General features: G+C 32.9%; 4 protein-coding genes across 5 annotated transcripts; 3 read left to right on the forward strand and 1 right to left on the reverse strand.

Moving 5' to 3' along the window:
• The first annotated feature begins 146 nt into the window (after positions 1 to 146).
• On the forward strand, positions 147 to 4,804 carry LOC130663637 (integrator complex subunit 5). The gene is made up of 6 exons (XM_057462982.1): positions 147 to 546; positions 879 to 1,020; positions 1,093 to 1,499; positions 1,584 to 1,719; positions 1,813 to 3,491; positions 3,576 to 4,804. The coding sequence occupies exons 1-6, from the start codon at positions 322 to 324 to the stop codon at positions 3,807 to 3,809; spliced, it is 2,823 nt and encodes a 940-aa protein (XP_057318965.1). The 5' UTR covers positions 147 to 321; the 3' UTR covers positions 3,810 to 4,804.
• LOC130663638 (protein transport protein Sec61 subunit alpha) lies at positions 4,639 to 7,084 on the reverse strand. The gene is made up of 7 exons (XM_057462983.1): positions 6,816 to 7,084; positions 6,589 to 6,656; positions 6,343 to 6,408; positions 6,028 to 6,238; positions 5,528 to 5,952; positions 5,058 to 5,447; positions 4,639 to 4,951 (listed from the first exon to the last, which is right to left on the reverse strand). The coding sequence occupies exons 1-7, from the start codon at positions 6,820 to 6,822 to the stop codon at positions 4,688 to 4,690; spliced, it is 1,431 nt and encodes a 476-aa protein (XP_057318966.1). The 5' UTR covers positions 6,823 to 7,084; the 3' UTR covers positions 4,639 to 4,687.
• Positions 7,085 to 7,958: 874 nt separating this feature from the next.
• LOC130663640 (regucalcin-like) lies at positions 7,959 to 9,423 on the forward strand. The gene is made up of 5 exons (XM_057462986.1): positions 7,959 to 8,107; positions 8,173 to 8,333; positions 8,400 to 8,822; positions 8,908 to 9,020; positions 9,094 to 9,423. Exons 1-5 carry the CDS (start codon positions 8,043 to 8,045, stop codon positions 9,325 to 9,327), a joined length of 996 nt encoding a protein of 331 aa, XP_057318969.1. The 5' UTR covers positions 7,959 to 8,042; the 3' UTR covers positions 9,328 to 9,423.
• A 154-nt stretch (positions 9,424 to 9,577) lies between these two features.
• Positions 9,578 to 12,576, forward strand: LOC130663641 (regucalcin-like). Of its 2 annotated transcripts, none has more exons than XM_057462988.1 (5): positions 9,578 to 9,819; positions 11,385 to 11,545; positions 11,617 to 12,036; positions 12,120 to 12,232; positions 12,305 to 12,576. In XM_057462988.1, the coding sequence occupies exons 1-5, from the start codon at positions 9,809 to 9,811 to the stop codon at positions 12,536 to 12,538; spliced, it is 939 nt and encodes a 312-aa protein (XP_057318971.1). In that variant the 5' UTR covers positions 9,578 to 9,808; the 3' UTR covers positions 12,539 to 12,576. The 2 variants fall into 2 exon arrangements, with proteins under 2 accessions (XP_057318971.1, XP_057318970.1); XM_057462987.1 differs by lacking the exon at positions 9,578 to 9,819 and adding an exon at positions 11,154 to 11,305.
• Positions 12,577 to 12,870: the final 294 nt, after the last annotated feature.

Genomic DNA, 12,870 nt, shown 5'->3' on the forward strand with positions numbered 1-12,870 from the left:
GTATATCTATATATTATTTATAGAAATACCAAGAATATTAATTTAAAATTAAACCCGGTTTGAAAAACTGGCTCTTAATTACAAGAGTGATTTAAAAAAAAAACTTTCAATTGTTGAAATTTGAAATGTTGCCGGCACTGTTCAATCTTACACTTGTTGTCATTCTTCATTCTGGTCAGGACAGCAAGCAGTGTATCTACCCTACACTATGTTTTATTTAATTTCAATAACAATAAATAACAAATGATAAATAATTTGTTTCGTAATTTTTGTTATATTAATTATTGTGTACAATTTAAAAGAGTTTGAATTTTAAAAAAAATGTCGCAAGCTATAGACGTATCATTATCACCAGAAGAAATACTAGCAGAGGTTAGGAAATTCATTCCAGAATCAGTGAAGCAATGTCAACGAACTAATTGCCATGAAGTAACAGTTGGAGCATTGGTGCTGTTGAAAAATCTTCCTGCTGCTCGGGAAGCAGTTTTAGAATATTTACGTAAAGTATTTTTCGTTGCGGTAAATCGTCAAATTCGTCATGTCGAGGTTAGAATATAATAAATATCAAATACATACCAATATTTAAACATGTTTTTAGGTATTAATAAAATCCCTGGGAGGACAAAAAAAATTAGAATCTGATTATTGATAAATGTCGGACGTTCTGTCATTTTTATTGCGACCTCATCAGCAACTCAATCATTCAAATTCCGTCAATTTCATTAAAAAAAACTATCAATTTATTATATTATTGTTTAGATGATAGAATTTAAGGGATTGAGTTGCTGATGAAGTCGCAATAAAAGTGACATGGGATTTTAATGATACTTATAATTATTGTTCGAACACGATAAGATTTCCACATATATTTTTTACAGATGCACCCAAATTCTCCGTTGGTTGATGAATCGATCATGAATGTAACAGTACCTCAAATACATAAAGCATTGATTGATATTGTCTCCTGTAATTCTCAAGCCTGGGCACCTCTGGTTGCCAGTTGGTCTCTAGATCTTCTTGGTATTTTTTTTATCCTGTAAAATTATAATTAAACAATACAAATAGTCAATTAATTTTTTTATTCATCTGCAGGTAAATTGTCCTGGCGTTATTCTAAAAGAGCAAACTTGCTACCAGACTCCGGAATAAATGCGTATTTGAAATATTGGCTGTCATTTAAATCCACAAGAATTTTAGTCGATTTATCAGCAAGATGTATAAAATATTTATCAGACAGTGAAGCAGAGTCATGTATGAATGTCCTCACCCAATCAATAGCCGACTACAGCCCATACTTTGATTGGGTTGTAGCTCACATCGGGAGTTGTTTTCCCCAGTTAATTATAAAAAAAGTTTTACTCTGGGGATTAAAAGATTTTTCGATCACCGGTGTTCAGAATTCACAAAATGTTTTGCTTACGTCAGTAAAAGAAATTTTGGGACATTTAGCTGGCAGTCATTTTTATGAAATCAAAGACGCTCTTCTTGATTTATTTAGAGTAATAAAATAATAATAATAATTTCAATGACAACCATTTTTTTTTTAAATAAAATAATACTAATTACTTAATTATTTATTTCAGTGGAGTTTAAATGAAAATATAAATGACGATGATTTGACTAGACGTCAAAAAGTAGCAACAGTACCATATTTATTAAAGCTTGCGTCTCTTTCGCAATTATTACTTAAAGTAATAACGACAGTTGTTCTTCAAACTCGTAAGTCCAACATCAACGTCAACGAATAAACAAATTTGAAATTACAAGTATTTAATGTAAAGTAAAAAAATAATAATTTAAAATGTGTTCTAGTGTTTCCAGTACGACCAGACGTTATTCCACGTCTTGCATTATTTGCTACGGACTGGTGTAGCTATTTTGACAATCAGCCTGAAGTTTTGATAAACTTGACAGTACACTTGGCTTTGGCGTGTGAACAAGAAGCCTGGCAAATAATAAGCATTCTCCTTGACACCAGTTTGAATACAAGCAATGTAGGTTACCATGGAGTTAACGCAGCTCTGACTGTTAAAAATGTCTGTCGGGAAATACTGGAGATGATTCTACAGGAAATAGATTTGTTGATGCGAATGAACGGGACTCATAATGCGGGAATAGCCTTGATGACATCCATTAAACAAGATTTATCACTTGTTGTACCTTTACTTTTAGATCCCCAACCTCTGCGAGTACAGACAGCTGTGCGTCTTATATCACTTCTAGGTGCTCAGAGTCCAAATGTTATTATTTCCGCAGCTTCATTCGCTCTGCGAAATTCAAAAGATGATTTTCATCTTGCGGCTTTTGTTCGTTTGGTGGCTGAAAATATTGTGATATTTCCAGTAATAAAACCAGAGCCAGAGAATCCATTGTCCGGTCACGGATATTTTACTCAGACTCTAGATCAAGCCCTGAGAGATATTCAGTACACGAGTGAGGAAAAAGATACTGAAGCTAGACAATTATTTAAAAATTTATCGTTGCTGCTTAAGTGGGAAAAATCTGACAGAGCAGTAATTCTTAAATCAAAATTAATTTCCCGCGGGTTACATTCAAATCTTGAACAAATCGCTACTCTTATGATGAAATGCGAAGACACCGAACTGGCTCATGACATAGCAAATACTTTAGATTTGTTACATACCACTGAACAGAATACTTACATCTACAGTTTAGATTTGACGTTAAAATTAACAAGAGCAGTGATACGTTATTTCTTCATCTGCATAGCAGAAAACAGCATCATAAAAAAACAACGCGGAGCTAAAATAGCCCATCGACTTATAACTTGGATTACATCGCGTTTTCCATGCGCGCGAGTTCTCGCGATTCGCGAACTTGTTGAAAACAGTATTTACGGTGAACCGGGAAAGTATTTCGGAGCTAAAGTTAAACCTGATGAACTAGCTAAAGATTTTTCGCTGTTACATCAAAACCATAAACACGGAACGAGTGTCATGTTGGCTCAACGACATTCTTCGGTCTTTCATGCCGGAATTATTGGCGAGGGTCCAAGAAGATCCGTACCTGAAAATAATTTTGATAAAGATACCATTGATTTCAATAGTTTACTCCTACTGGACGCCATAAAAGCTTGTTGTACCAACGAAGGGCTTAGTCAGTATCCAAATCTTGATGCCATGACAATGGTCAGTTTGCTTCTTGTTGAACTAGTCTCGCCTGACGTTATGTACAACGGATTACCGTGGCCGGATGAAGAGTTTACAAAAGTTACCGTGGAAAGAGATTTACAGATTCGCCGATGGTTCAAAGACATTCCGCTTCTTTGGACTCTACTGGAGTTGACTGCTAGACACAGACCAGCTCTCACGTACTGTTCAGTTTTACTGCGTGCTATTGCCGCAACGGTGATCGCTAATTGGGACATCAAAGAAGGTACCAGACTTGTCAACGTAATGGCTCTTGGAAAATTACTGCCGACACCTCTCAATTGTCTGTCAGATGTTTTACCCATTCTCACTCCCAACCAGGTTTGTTTTAAAAAAAAAATATAAATATTCATTTACATTTTACTTGATAATATTTTCCGTCAATAATAACTTTTTTTTTCATAGATAAATACTGTAATGAAAGAATGCGTGTGGGCTTACATGCATGAGAATGTCCCTTCTCCAGCGCTCTTTACTCTAAACGAAGGTGCGAGTATTGGTTGGAGAGACGAAGATCCAGATCCAGCAGCGACTCCAATTATACGATTTACAAATACACTAAGACTATTTTTAATTGCAAATATCGGTAAGACGGGGATGGTTTACGCAACGTTTTTTTACAATGACAACAGGAGTTGAGTTTTAGTGTACATTTGTAAATAATAATAATAATATAAATGAATATATCGTATGTAAAAATAACAAATGTTTAGCTATTGAAATTTTTAAATAAATAAATAAATGAAAGTGATTTAAATAAAATTAAATTGTGGTATGAAATATATTTTTTTTTTTTTTAATAAAATCACTCTTAAAAATACAAGAGACAGAATTAATTTAATTTGTATCATTATCAATAATAATACAGGAATGATGGTACCTAAGATGAGTAAATTCTTTACAGAATTGCTCAACGATCTACCCTAAGGTGGGCACCTCGTCCTGTTTAAATTCTTGACGAATGCACCGAGAGCTTTAATTTTATATCTCTATATAATTAATAATAATAATAATAATTATAAAACTGTTGAACAAACATCATAACATTTAAATAAAGATTACGACGAAAGTTCTATTGCCGCTGCTCCGCGCATTCGTATGAGCCATTGTCTAGCTCGAGTAGAAAAACATCGATTGTCTTTATTGAGACTTTCGATAAAACTCTATGTACAATCAAGTCTTGAATTATGGTATGTGTTATTATATGATCATCAGGAAGACGATCGTGCCGTGAGCGGCTAAAACTCGAGTTTCCTCGACTCACCCAAGTGTGTATCAAGATAAATTTTTTTTTTCTTTTAATAAGTAAACTAATAACTGGACGTTAATTCTTGTGTTGTTTTTTTTTCTCTTATTAATAAACGTCTTTCATAAACGACAGAGCAAAAACACACTGCCATTAATATCCGAGCTTGGATTATTTATATTTTTTTTAAATAAATTATACTTAAGATATATCTTGATTGTAAAAAAAAAAAAAAAAAAATCTTTCACTTTAAAGTCTATGTTAATTATATTTAGAACAATAACGTGCTCATTCCACCCATTTCACTCTGCTCTTTCACAAATATTTCAAAGTACTGGTAGATTATTGTTACTGCAAGAAGAATACCAGTACCCGAACCAATGGCTCCTAAGAAATCAGCAAGAACTGAAAGTGCTCCGATACAGAGACCACCAAATGCGGCGGCAGTTGGAATGTAACGATTTAATTCGTGAATCATTGAGTTGTCACGGTGTCCTCTCATTACCATCTGTTGTTCTTTGAGTTGTTTAGCGACCTGTTGAAATAAATTTAAATAAAATAAATATCAGTATCAATAAAAATAAAATTATCTTTGTAAAATAATAAATATATAAAAGGAAGTTAAAACAAATACAACTTACATCTTTAGCAGAGCTTCCAGATACTTCAATCCATGTCTTGGAGAAGAAAGCACATGAGCCCAACATGAAGAGAATGTAAAGGAATGCGTGGACAGGATCTTGGACAATGTGTCCAACAGACTCAGGCGGCGATAAATAGTAGCAAAGACCACCCACAGGATAAGATCTCGCTGGACCGCCTCCGCCAACATCAGACCACACTCCCAACAAATTAACGATAATATTTCCTTGGAATTTTACGGCTAACATTTGAGAGATCACGTAGAGATTGGAGACCAAAGCAGATTGGAGAATAATGGGAATATTACTTGTGTAGAAAAGTTTTATCGGATAGCTACTGTATTGACCACGATACCTGGTCGATTTGATTGGCAAATCAACTCGGAAGCCCTGGAATTAAATTACCATTAGCCGAATTCTTTTTTAAATAATTTTTTTTTTTCGTACTCAAATTTAAAAAATTTCTTTACCTGGAAGTATATGACTATGGCAAATACCAAAATGGTAGCGAGTAAATTCATGAGATTGGGAAGATTCTGACGGTAGAAAGCTTCTCTTAATGCTCGTACTTTGTCTTGTCTGGTTGCCAGTAAATGGAACAATGCAATGACCGCACCCTCGAATTCGGTACCACGACCAGTGTTGACAGTAGCAGGAGAAAATGCCTTCCAGACAATTGTTTCACAAATATTCGTGGCAATGAAAAGTGAGATACCACTTCCAAGACCGTACCCTTTCTGGAGAAGTTCATCCAACAACAGTACAATCAAACCGGCAACAAAGAGCTGGATGATGATCAACAGACACACTCCTGCTCCTATTTCAGCTGGATCTCCGTACATTCCAGTCATAACATAAACAATCGCTTGTCCAACAGTAATTACCATACCAAATACTGTGGAATATTAAACATTTAGTCTAGTAAAATACCGCCAATTTAAAAAATAAATATTGAAGAAATGATTCTTACACTTTTGTGCTCCGTTGAAAAGTGCTCGGTCTTTTGGCGTGTCACCCACTTCAATTATTTTAGCTCCAGCGAGCAACTGCATTATCAAACCGGAAGTTACAATTGGAGAAATACCCAACTCCATCAATGTACCTCTGTTTGACGCCAAGATAACACGTATCCAATAGAAAGGATCCGCACTGTCTGAAGACATGATACCAAAAAGTGGGATCTACAAATAAAATATTATATTTTAGTCACCATAAATTTCAATCGAACATCTGGAATTTATTTTTCTGGAAAATAAAAAAAAAATAAATTTTTAAAAAATCTTACTTGACAGCACACAAGGAAGATAAAAAGTGTGATAGCAGTCCATAGTACTTTCTCTCTGAATTGGATCTGAAAAAAAAAATTAAATAAATATTTTGAATAAACAAAGCCATTAAATATCAGCCATAAAATCTTATTGGGCAGAATATTAATTAATAAATAATTATTATCACAAATTAACAGTAGCAGTAAACATCAGTATGTTTGAATATGAAAATAATGGAGCCCAAAAATAGTTATTTAACTTACTTTTCTCTGTGGCTTCGCTATTTCCGGCAGAATGCTGCAGAACGGTTTTATCACCTCCAAAAATTTAACTGAAACGTAACGATATTAATTAACACCAAGTTATAAATACTGAATCACTGTGTGTCCAATATGTTGACCACTTGATCCACACATATTTGAATAACCAAAAAATATATAACGATGACATAGAAATAAATAAATATTAATTATTTGAATAAAATACTTACTCCCCATAGTGAATCCGTGTTTTGGAAAATGTTTTTCAACACTATGGGACACTTATAAACACTTTTAAATAATTATTTGAACGTCAAATGCCAAGTAAAGTATGTTAAACTTAAGTTGGAGTCACTCGTATGAACGGTATCGTGTGCGGCTGAATAATCTCCACTAAAATGATGAAAACGTTGGGCTGGCAAGTGAGAACCAACGAATCGTGGCTCACTTATACGACACGTATCAATACGAGGTGGTCACGTGATCTGATGATGTTGGCTGACGAACTCGCCGGCACGGCATATTTTTTTTAACCACGAGCACCGTTATTCCGACAGAGGGAGTTCATAAATGTCAAACCAAATGCGTGGCGCGAGTATCGCGGATTAAACGCGCGCGCAATTCGCGGTCTTGATGCGCATGCGTTTGTAATATTTTTTATTTCAAAAATTACAGAAATCGTTTTTCAATGGATTAAAGGGGATCTCAGACAGAGCCCCACACTTTTTTAAAAAAATCAATGACGAGCTGTCATAATCGTATTCAAATTTTATTAATTAATTATAAAAAAATTAAAACTTTAATTGAAAAAGGGAGAACGGAGTCGTAATTTTACCGAGATATAGAATTTTAAAAAAATTGCAGTTGTTATCAGTCAGGAATTAAATTAAATTTTTTGAATAAATTTCAGCCTACAAAATTTGAAAATTCGAATTAGAAAATTGACATGAAGATTTTACTGAAATTTGTTTTATAAATTTCATTTAAATCCCAAGTGATATCAACTGTGAGTAATTTTTTTTTAAATCTATATCAGCGAGATTGCAATTACGTTCCCCTTTTCTCAATTAAGATTCTCATTTTTTATTAATTAACTAATTGATTGAATTTTGATCTGCTCATGACAGTTGAAAGTCATTTTTTTATGAATTAAAACCTTTGTACGTTTTTATTCTGTAACAATTGATTCGAAAAAAAAATTGAGAATGATTTTCCTGATGTTATTTACAGTAAATTAACTCCTAGTGTTGACGTGATGATAAATAAATTAATAAATTACATGCAAGTGATAAATGTAAAATATTCTGACAAGGTAATTATTTAAATTAGCTGATAAAATTTTCGATAAATACACTGGAGTTTTTGATTTTTTAAGTTCCGCAAGTTTTTTGTATTGCAGCCAAGCTTGTAACGAGTGAATTCAAGGACTGCTTTTACCTGAAGAATAAAATAAAATAATGAAGACTTTGAGAATTTTACTAATTTTAAATTTATTTATAATCAGTTTGACATTTGGAAAACGGTATATTATATTAATGTTAATTGTACTGGACTTTTAAATATATATTTTATTTATTATTCTGATAGTACGGAAAATCTAAAAATTGAAAAAGTTACTGGGCCGTATCTTCTTGCTGAAGGTCCTCATTGGGACGCAGAAAAAAATCTTCTTTATTTTGTCGACATTAACTCGCAAAAGATTTTGTGCTATGATCCAAAAACTAAAATAACAACTCACGCTTACTTAAGTATAAATATATTAAAACTTTATTTATTTATAATGATAAAAATATAACAAAAATTATTTGTTTTAGAATGTGGTCTCGTGAGTGTCGTAGTCCCGGTGGCCGGAAAAGAGAACACATTTATTGCAGGATGTGGAACAGATTTAGTCCAAGTGCTGTGGAATCCCAGAACCAATAATCGAAACCCTAAAATAAAAATAATCTCTAAAGTTGACGTTGGTATCAACGACACTAGATTCAATGACGGAAAAGTTGATCCCAAGGGTCGATTTTGGGGCGGGACGATGCTTCTTGACAGTAAAGTTGCTGACCCACCAAATCAAGCTTCTTTGTACAGATTTGCGTACGATGGCACTCCGACGACAATGATAACACCGGTGAGCGTTAGCAATGGCCTTGTTTGGAGTCATACCAATGATTCATTTTACTACATAGATAGCCAGGCTTACAATATCGTTGTCTATGATTACGATGACACAACTGGAAATATCTGTAAGCCAAATAAATGTTTGTTAAAATTTTTAGCAGACAAATATGAGTCATTATTATTAACTAGAATGTAAATTTCATAATGTAGCTAACAAGAGAGTATTGTTGGATCTTAAAAAAACAAAAATAAAGGGTATTCCTGATGGCATGACAATTGACAAAGCAGGAAATCTCTGGGTCGCTATCAATACTGGAGGCAAGGTAAAATAAAAATGACTTTTCTCACTCTGGAATTTATCTGGAGCATCAGTGTGATCTTTAATTTTGTTTTCAGGTAATTCATGTTGATTCTAAAGACGGCAAAGTTCTGCGATCTGTAAAAATGCCAGTGACTGACGTATCCAGCGTTGCTTTTGGTGGTCCAAATAAAGACATTCTGTATGTGACTACTGCCAGAGATAAGCTGAGCAAAGCTCAAATAAAAGTGCAACCCACTGCTGGATCGGTTTTTGCTATTCACGGTCTTGGTACCACTGGATCTCCAATGCTTGCATGTAGAATTAAATGAATCTATTTATAGTTCACATCAATTACATATTAAATCTATATAATAATGTATGTTTATTTAAAAATTTTCTCAATAAAATAAATTTTATTATTATTATTTTATAAGTGCAATAACTTTTGTATCAAGCGGGCGGTTGTCAATAATCTCTTCCGCATTCGTACTTAATCTCTTTATAAACGTGCGTCGATATTGCGCTGATAATCAGGTGTAGGTTCGTCTTAAATTGCCGATTCTCTATTATAATCTTGGCTGTGTGATTTTAAGTCTTCGTGGTATCACATCATTAAGAAATACTTATTAATTTTAATTATTTTACTTTAAACTCCACGACAAAATCCAGTAATTAATTGTTGCCGAAGTATGACAATTAATTATTCAATACTCAATTGAACTGTCAAAAATAATTAAATTTTTAAAAATTATTGAGTTCATTCACACGCGGTCTTTAGTTGGCTTCGAAAATTAAATTGCATAAATTATAATGGATATCAGGTAAATAATTATTTTGTTTGGTTAGAAAAATTTTAAAGTTAAGTATTAAAAAATATCAATAATAAAATTTAGCACAGAGCTAAATAATTGAGTTTATCTTAGTTGGGATTATGGTAAGTGGATTTGAAAATTTAAACGCAGATTTAAAATAATCTGTAAAAAAAGTAATTTATTTGGCAAATAATATACTAAAATAATTTAATTTGGATGTTTATTAAACGATTTGAATTATTTTGTGAATTTAAAAACAATGGGATTATCTCATTGACACAATTTTTTATCTTTGACAGCTACAATAAAATACTAAAGATCTTTTGTGCAGCGCGCTGATGATAATTTTCCCACTATCAGGAATCAAATAAATATAGGGGGTGTTCAGAAACACGCTCTGGAAGAGAAATATTCAACTCCTGCGTTCAGAAATATCCTCTGGTTGAACCAGAGGTGCGATTTAAATTTACAAATGTGTTAATCACACCTGGATAGGTAATTTTTCATCTTCAGAGTGTATTTCTGAACACGCCCATAATTTCGTTTCGAAATTGCAAATATACGAAGTATTATAATGCTTATTAAATTTTACAATTATCGCTTTCAATCTTTCAAATTTTTTGACTGATAATTATTTTCTTGGCGCCATTGAACGTAAACGGAAAAAAATTTTCCGTAACCACAAGATAAGATAACTTACAGTAACAAATTTTTTGCAGGACGACGAAATATTTGATGTGAAACAAAATTTTTTTTCAATGCTAGCAAATTATTTGTTGCGCCTGCACAGAAAAAATCGATTTTTTGGCGCGAAAAAATTTTTACTCGCTCTAAGAAATTTTCTGCATTACGAATTGAAAAAAAAATTTTTCTAGGGTGAGAAAAACTTTTCTTGTGCCAAGAAACCCTTTTTTCTGTTTAGCAATGATTTGAAACTGTAACAAAACTGTTGTGTTAAAATGAGAAGTGAATTTTTATCACTGAAAAAATTTTCTGTATTCATAAGCTGAGATTACTTATGGCAATAAATGCCGGCTTTGAAATACGACGATTTGTTGCAATTAACATCGTGTGTTCTCATAACAAATCGACTTTTTTATTACGACACAATTTCATCTGTCACTATAGTAAATTGATTTGTTACCGCAAGCTAATCATTTTTCTTACCATGAAACTTTTCGTAGTCCCGTCTTTTGTTGTGATAACGAAATTTTTTTTTTTCGCGTATAAAGAAGTAGCGTTCAATAAGTAAGTCAAGTTTTATTTTAAAAAAATATTATGCCAAAGCAATTATTTGCACTAGCTGATAAATTTCCTGTATTTAAAAACTAGGCTATCTTTATATTTAGTAGATGTTTTTAAAATTGCCGCGAACGGTCCGCGACCAAGTTTATTCAAAAATTTTTTAAATATTTATATTAATCTTAACAATGAAAGATTTTTCAGTTTTATTTATTTCAATAGTTCTGATAATTATTTTCGCGTTTGGAAAATGGTATACTCTAGAAAAATTTTAAGTGTTAATTTTATTCGATCGAGTATTAAATTCATAATTTGTTATTTTTTTCCCGTAGTTCAAAAGATGTGAGAATCGAAAGAATTGCCGGGCCATATATGTGCGCCGAAGGTCCTCACTGGGATGAAAAAAAAAATCTTTTGTATTTTGTTGACGTCGTTGGGCAAAAAATATTTTGTTATAACCCAGTAACAAAAAAAATAACCCACACTTATTTAAGTAAACAATTTAAATTTTTATCTTAACAAAAGTTTGTTTAGTTGCAATAAAAAGTCATTTTTTAAAATTAGAAAATGGTCAAGTCGGTGTCGCTGTTCCTGTACATGGGAAAAACAATGAATTTCTCGCTGGAAGTGGAACAGATTTAGTGCGAGTATTCTGGGATTCTACAGCAGATGATAAAGATCCCAGGATCGAAATTATTTCCAAAGTTGACATCGGTGTCGAGGACACTAGATTTAATGACGGAAAAGTCGATCCTAAAGGCCGACTTTGGGCCGGAACTATGGGCGAGAAAAATTACGTTCCCATTTCTGGTAAAGGTTCGTTGTACAGATTTGCATACGATGGTACTCCAGCGACAATGATAAGCCCAGTGGATATCAGTAATGGTCTTGTTTGGAGTCATACCAACGATTCATTTTATTACATCGACAGCTTCGCATACAACATCGTTGTTTACGATTACGATGACACCACTGGCGATATCTGTAAGACAAACAAATATCCGTTATTATTTTTTTTATCAACAAGTAGCAGTTATTTTAATCAGTTAATAAACATAATTATGCAGATAACAAACGTACGTTGTTTGATCTCAAAAAGAACAACATAAAGGGTATTGCTGATGGCATGACGATTGACCATGCGGGGAATCTTTGGGTCGCTAATCATGACGGCGGTTTGGTAAAAATATGATGACTTTATTTGCTCTTTAATTTTTTAGAGCGTAAGTATTAATTTAAATTTTATTTTCAGGTATTTCAAGTTGATTCAAAGACCGGGAAAATGCTGCGGTCTATCGCAATGCCAGTGACTGACGTCACTAGTGTTGCTTTTGGTGGTCCGAATAAAGATATTCTCTATGTAACCACCGCTAAAGACAAACTCAGTGAAACTCAACTGCAGGAACAGCCTCTGGCAGGTTCAGTTTTCGCCGTTTACGGACTGGGAATCTCTGGATCTCCAATGCTCTCCTGTAAAATTAGATAACTTGATGTACGATATAGAGTTTATATTAATGTGCTTATTAAAAACTCAAAGAAAAATCATCCCAATTTTTATTTTAAATTATTCACCTGCCACCTGCGCGTGCGTAATTTACTTTTCTAAAACTTTTGAATGTCAACTTATTTTACTTTCTGAAAATTAAATTTTTACTTCTACTTCTTTATCATTCAAATACTTTTCTGTTAACAAAAATCAGTACTTATTATAACTTATGATATGTTTCAATTATAAAAACAAACTAACCAAGATCATATGCAATGACATTTTATTGTTTTTGAATCTTCAAATGTTTGATCTCTAAATTAATTTTTTCC

Source organism: Microplitis mediator, chromosome 2, assembly GCF_029852145.1.
Source record: "Microplitis mediator isolate UGA2020A chromosome 2, iyMicMedi2.1, whole genome shotgun sequence".
In the NCBI taxonomy this organism is placed as follows: Eukaryota; Metazoa; Arthropoda; class Insecta; order Hymenoptera; family Braconidae; genus Microplitis; species Microplitis mediator.

Excerpts from the sequence above, each read along its gene's own strand:
- LOC130663637 (XM_057462982.1), top strand. The coding sequence starts at position 322 with ATGTCGCAAGCTATAGACGTATCATTATCACCAGAAGAAATACTAGCA. Across the intron at positions 1,720-1,812 it reads GACAGTTGTTCTTCAAACTC|TGTTTCCAGTACGACCAGAC; the intron begins GTAAGTCCAACA and ends AATGTGTTCTAG. Across the intron at positions 3,492-3,575 it reads CCATTCTCACTCCCAACCAG|ATAAATACTGTAATGAAAGA; the intron begins GTTTGTTTTAAA and ends TTTTTTTCATAG.
- LOC130663638 (XM_057462983.1), bottom strand. Across the intron at positions 6,239-6,342 it reads TCTTCCTTGTGTGCTGTCAA|ATCCCACTTTTTGGTATCAT; the intron begins GTAAGATTTTTT and ends TTTTATTTGTAG. Across the intron at positions 4,952-5,057 it reads CTGGAAGCTCTGCTAAAGAT|GTCGCTAAACAACTCAAAGA; the intron begins GTAAGTTGTATT and ends TTATTTCAACAG.
- LOC130663641 (XM_057462987.1), top strand. The coding sequence starts at position 11,241 with ATGAAAGATTTTTCAGTTTTATTTATTTCAATAGTTCTGATAATTATT. Across the intron at positions 11,306-11,384 it reads ATTTTCGCGTTTGGAAAATG|TTCAAAAGATGTGAGAATCG; the intron begins GTATACTCTAGA and ends TTTTTCCCGTAG. Across the intron at positions 11,546-11,616 it reads AATAACCCACACTTATTTAA|AAAATGGTCAAGTCGGTGTC; the intron begins GTAAACAATTTA and ends TTTTAAAATTAG.
- LOC130663640 (XM_057462986.1), top strand. The coding sequence starts at position 8,043 with ATGAAGACTTTGAGAATTTTACTAATTTTAAATTTATTTATAATCAGT. Across the intron at positions 8,334-8,399 it reads AACAACTCACGCTTACTTAA|AATGTGGTCTCGTGAGTGTC; the intron begins GTATAAATATAT and ends TATTTGTTTTAG. Across the intron at positions 9,021-9,093 it reads CTATCAATACTGGAGGCAAG|GTAATTCATGTTGATTCTAA; the intron begins GTAAAATAAAAA and ends TTTTGTTTTCAG.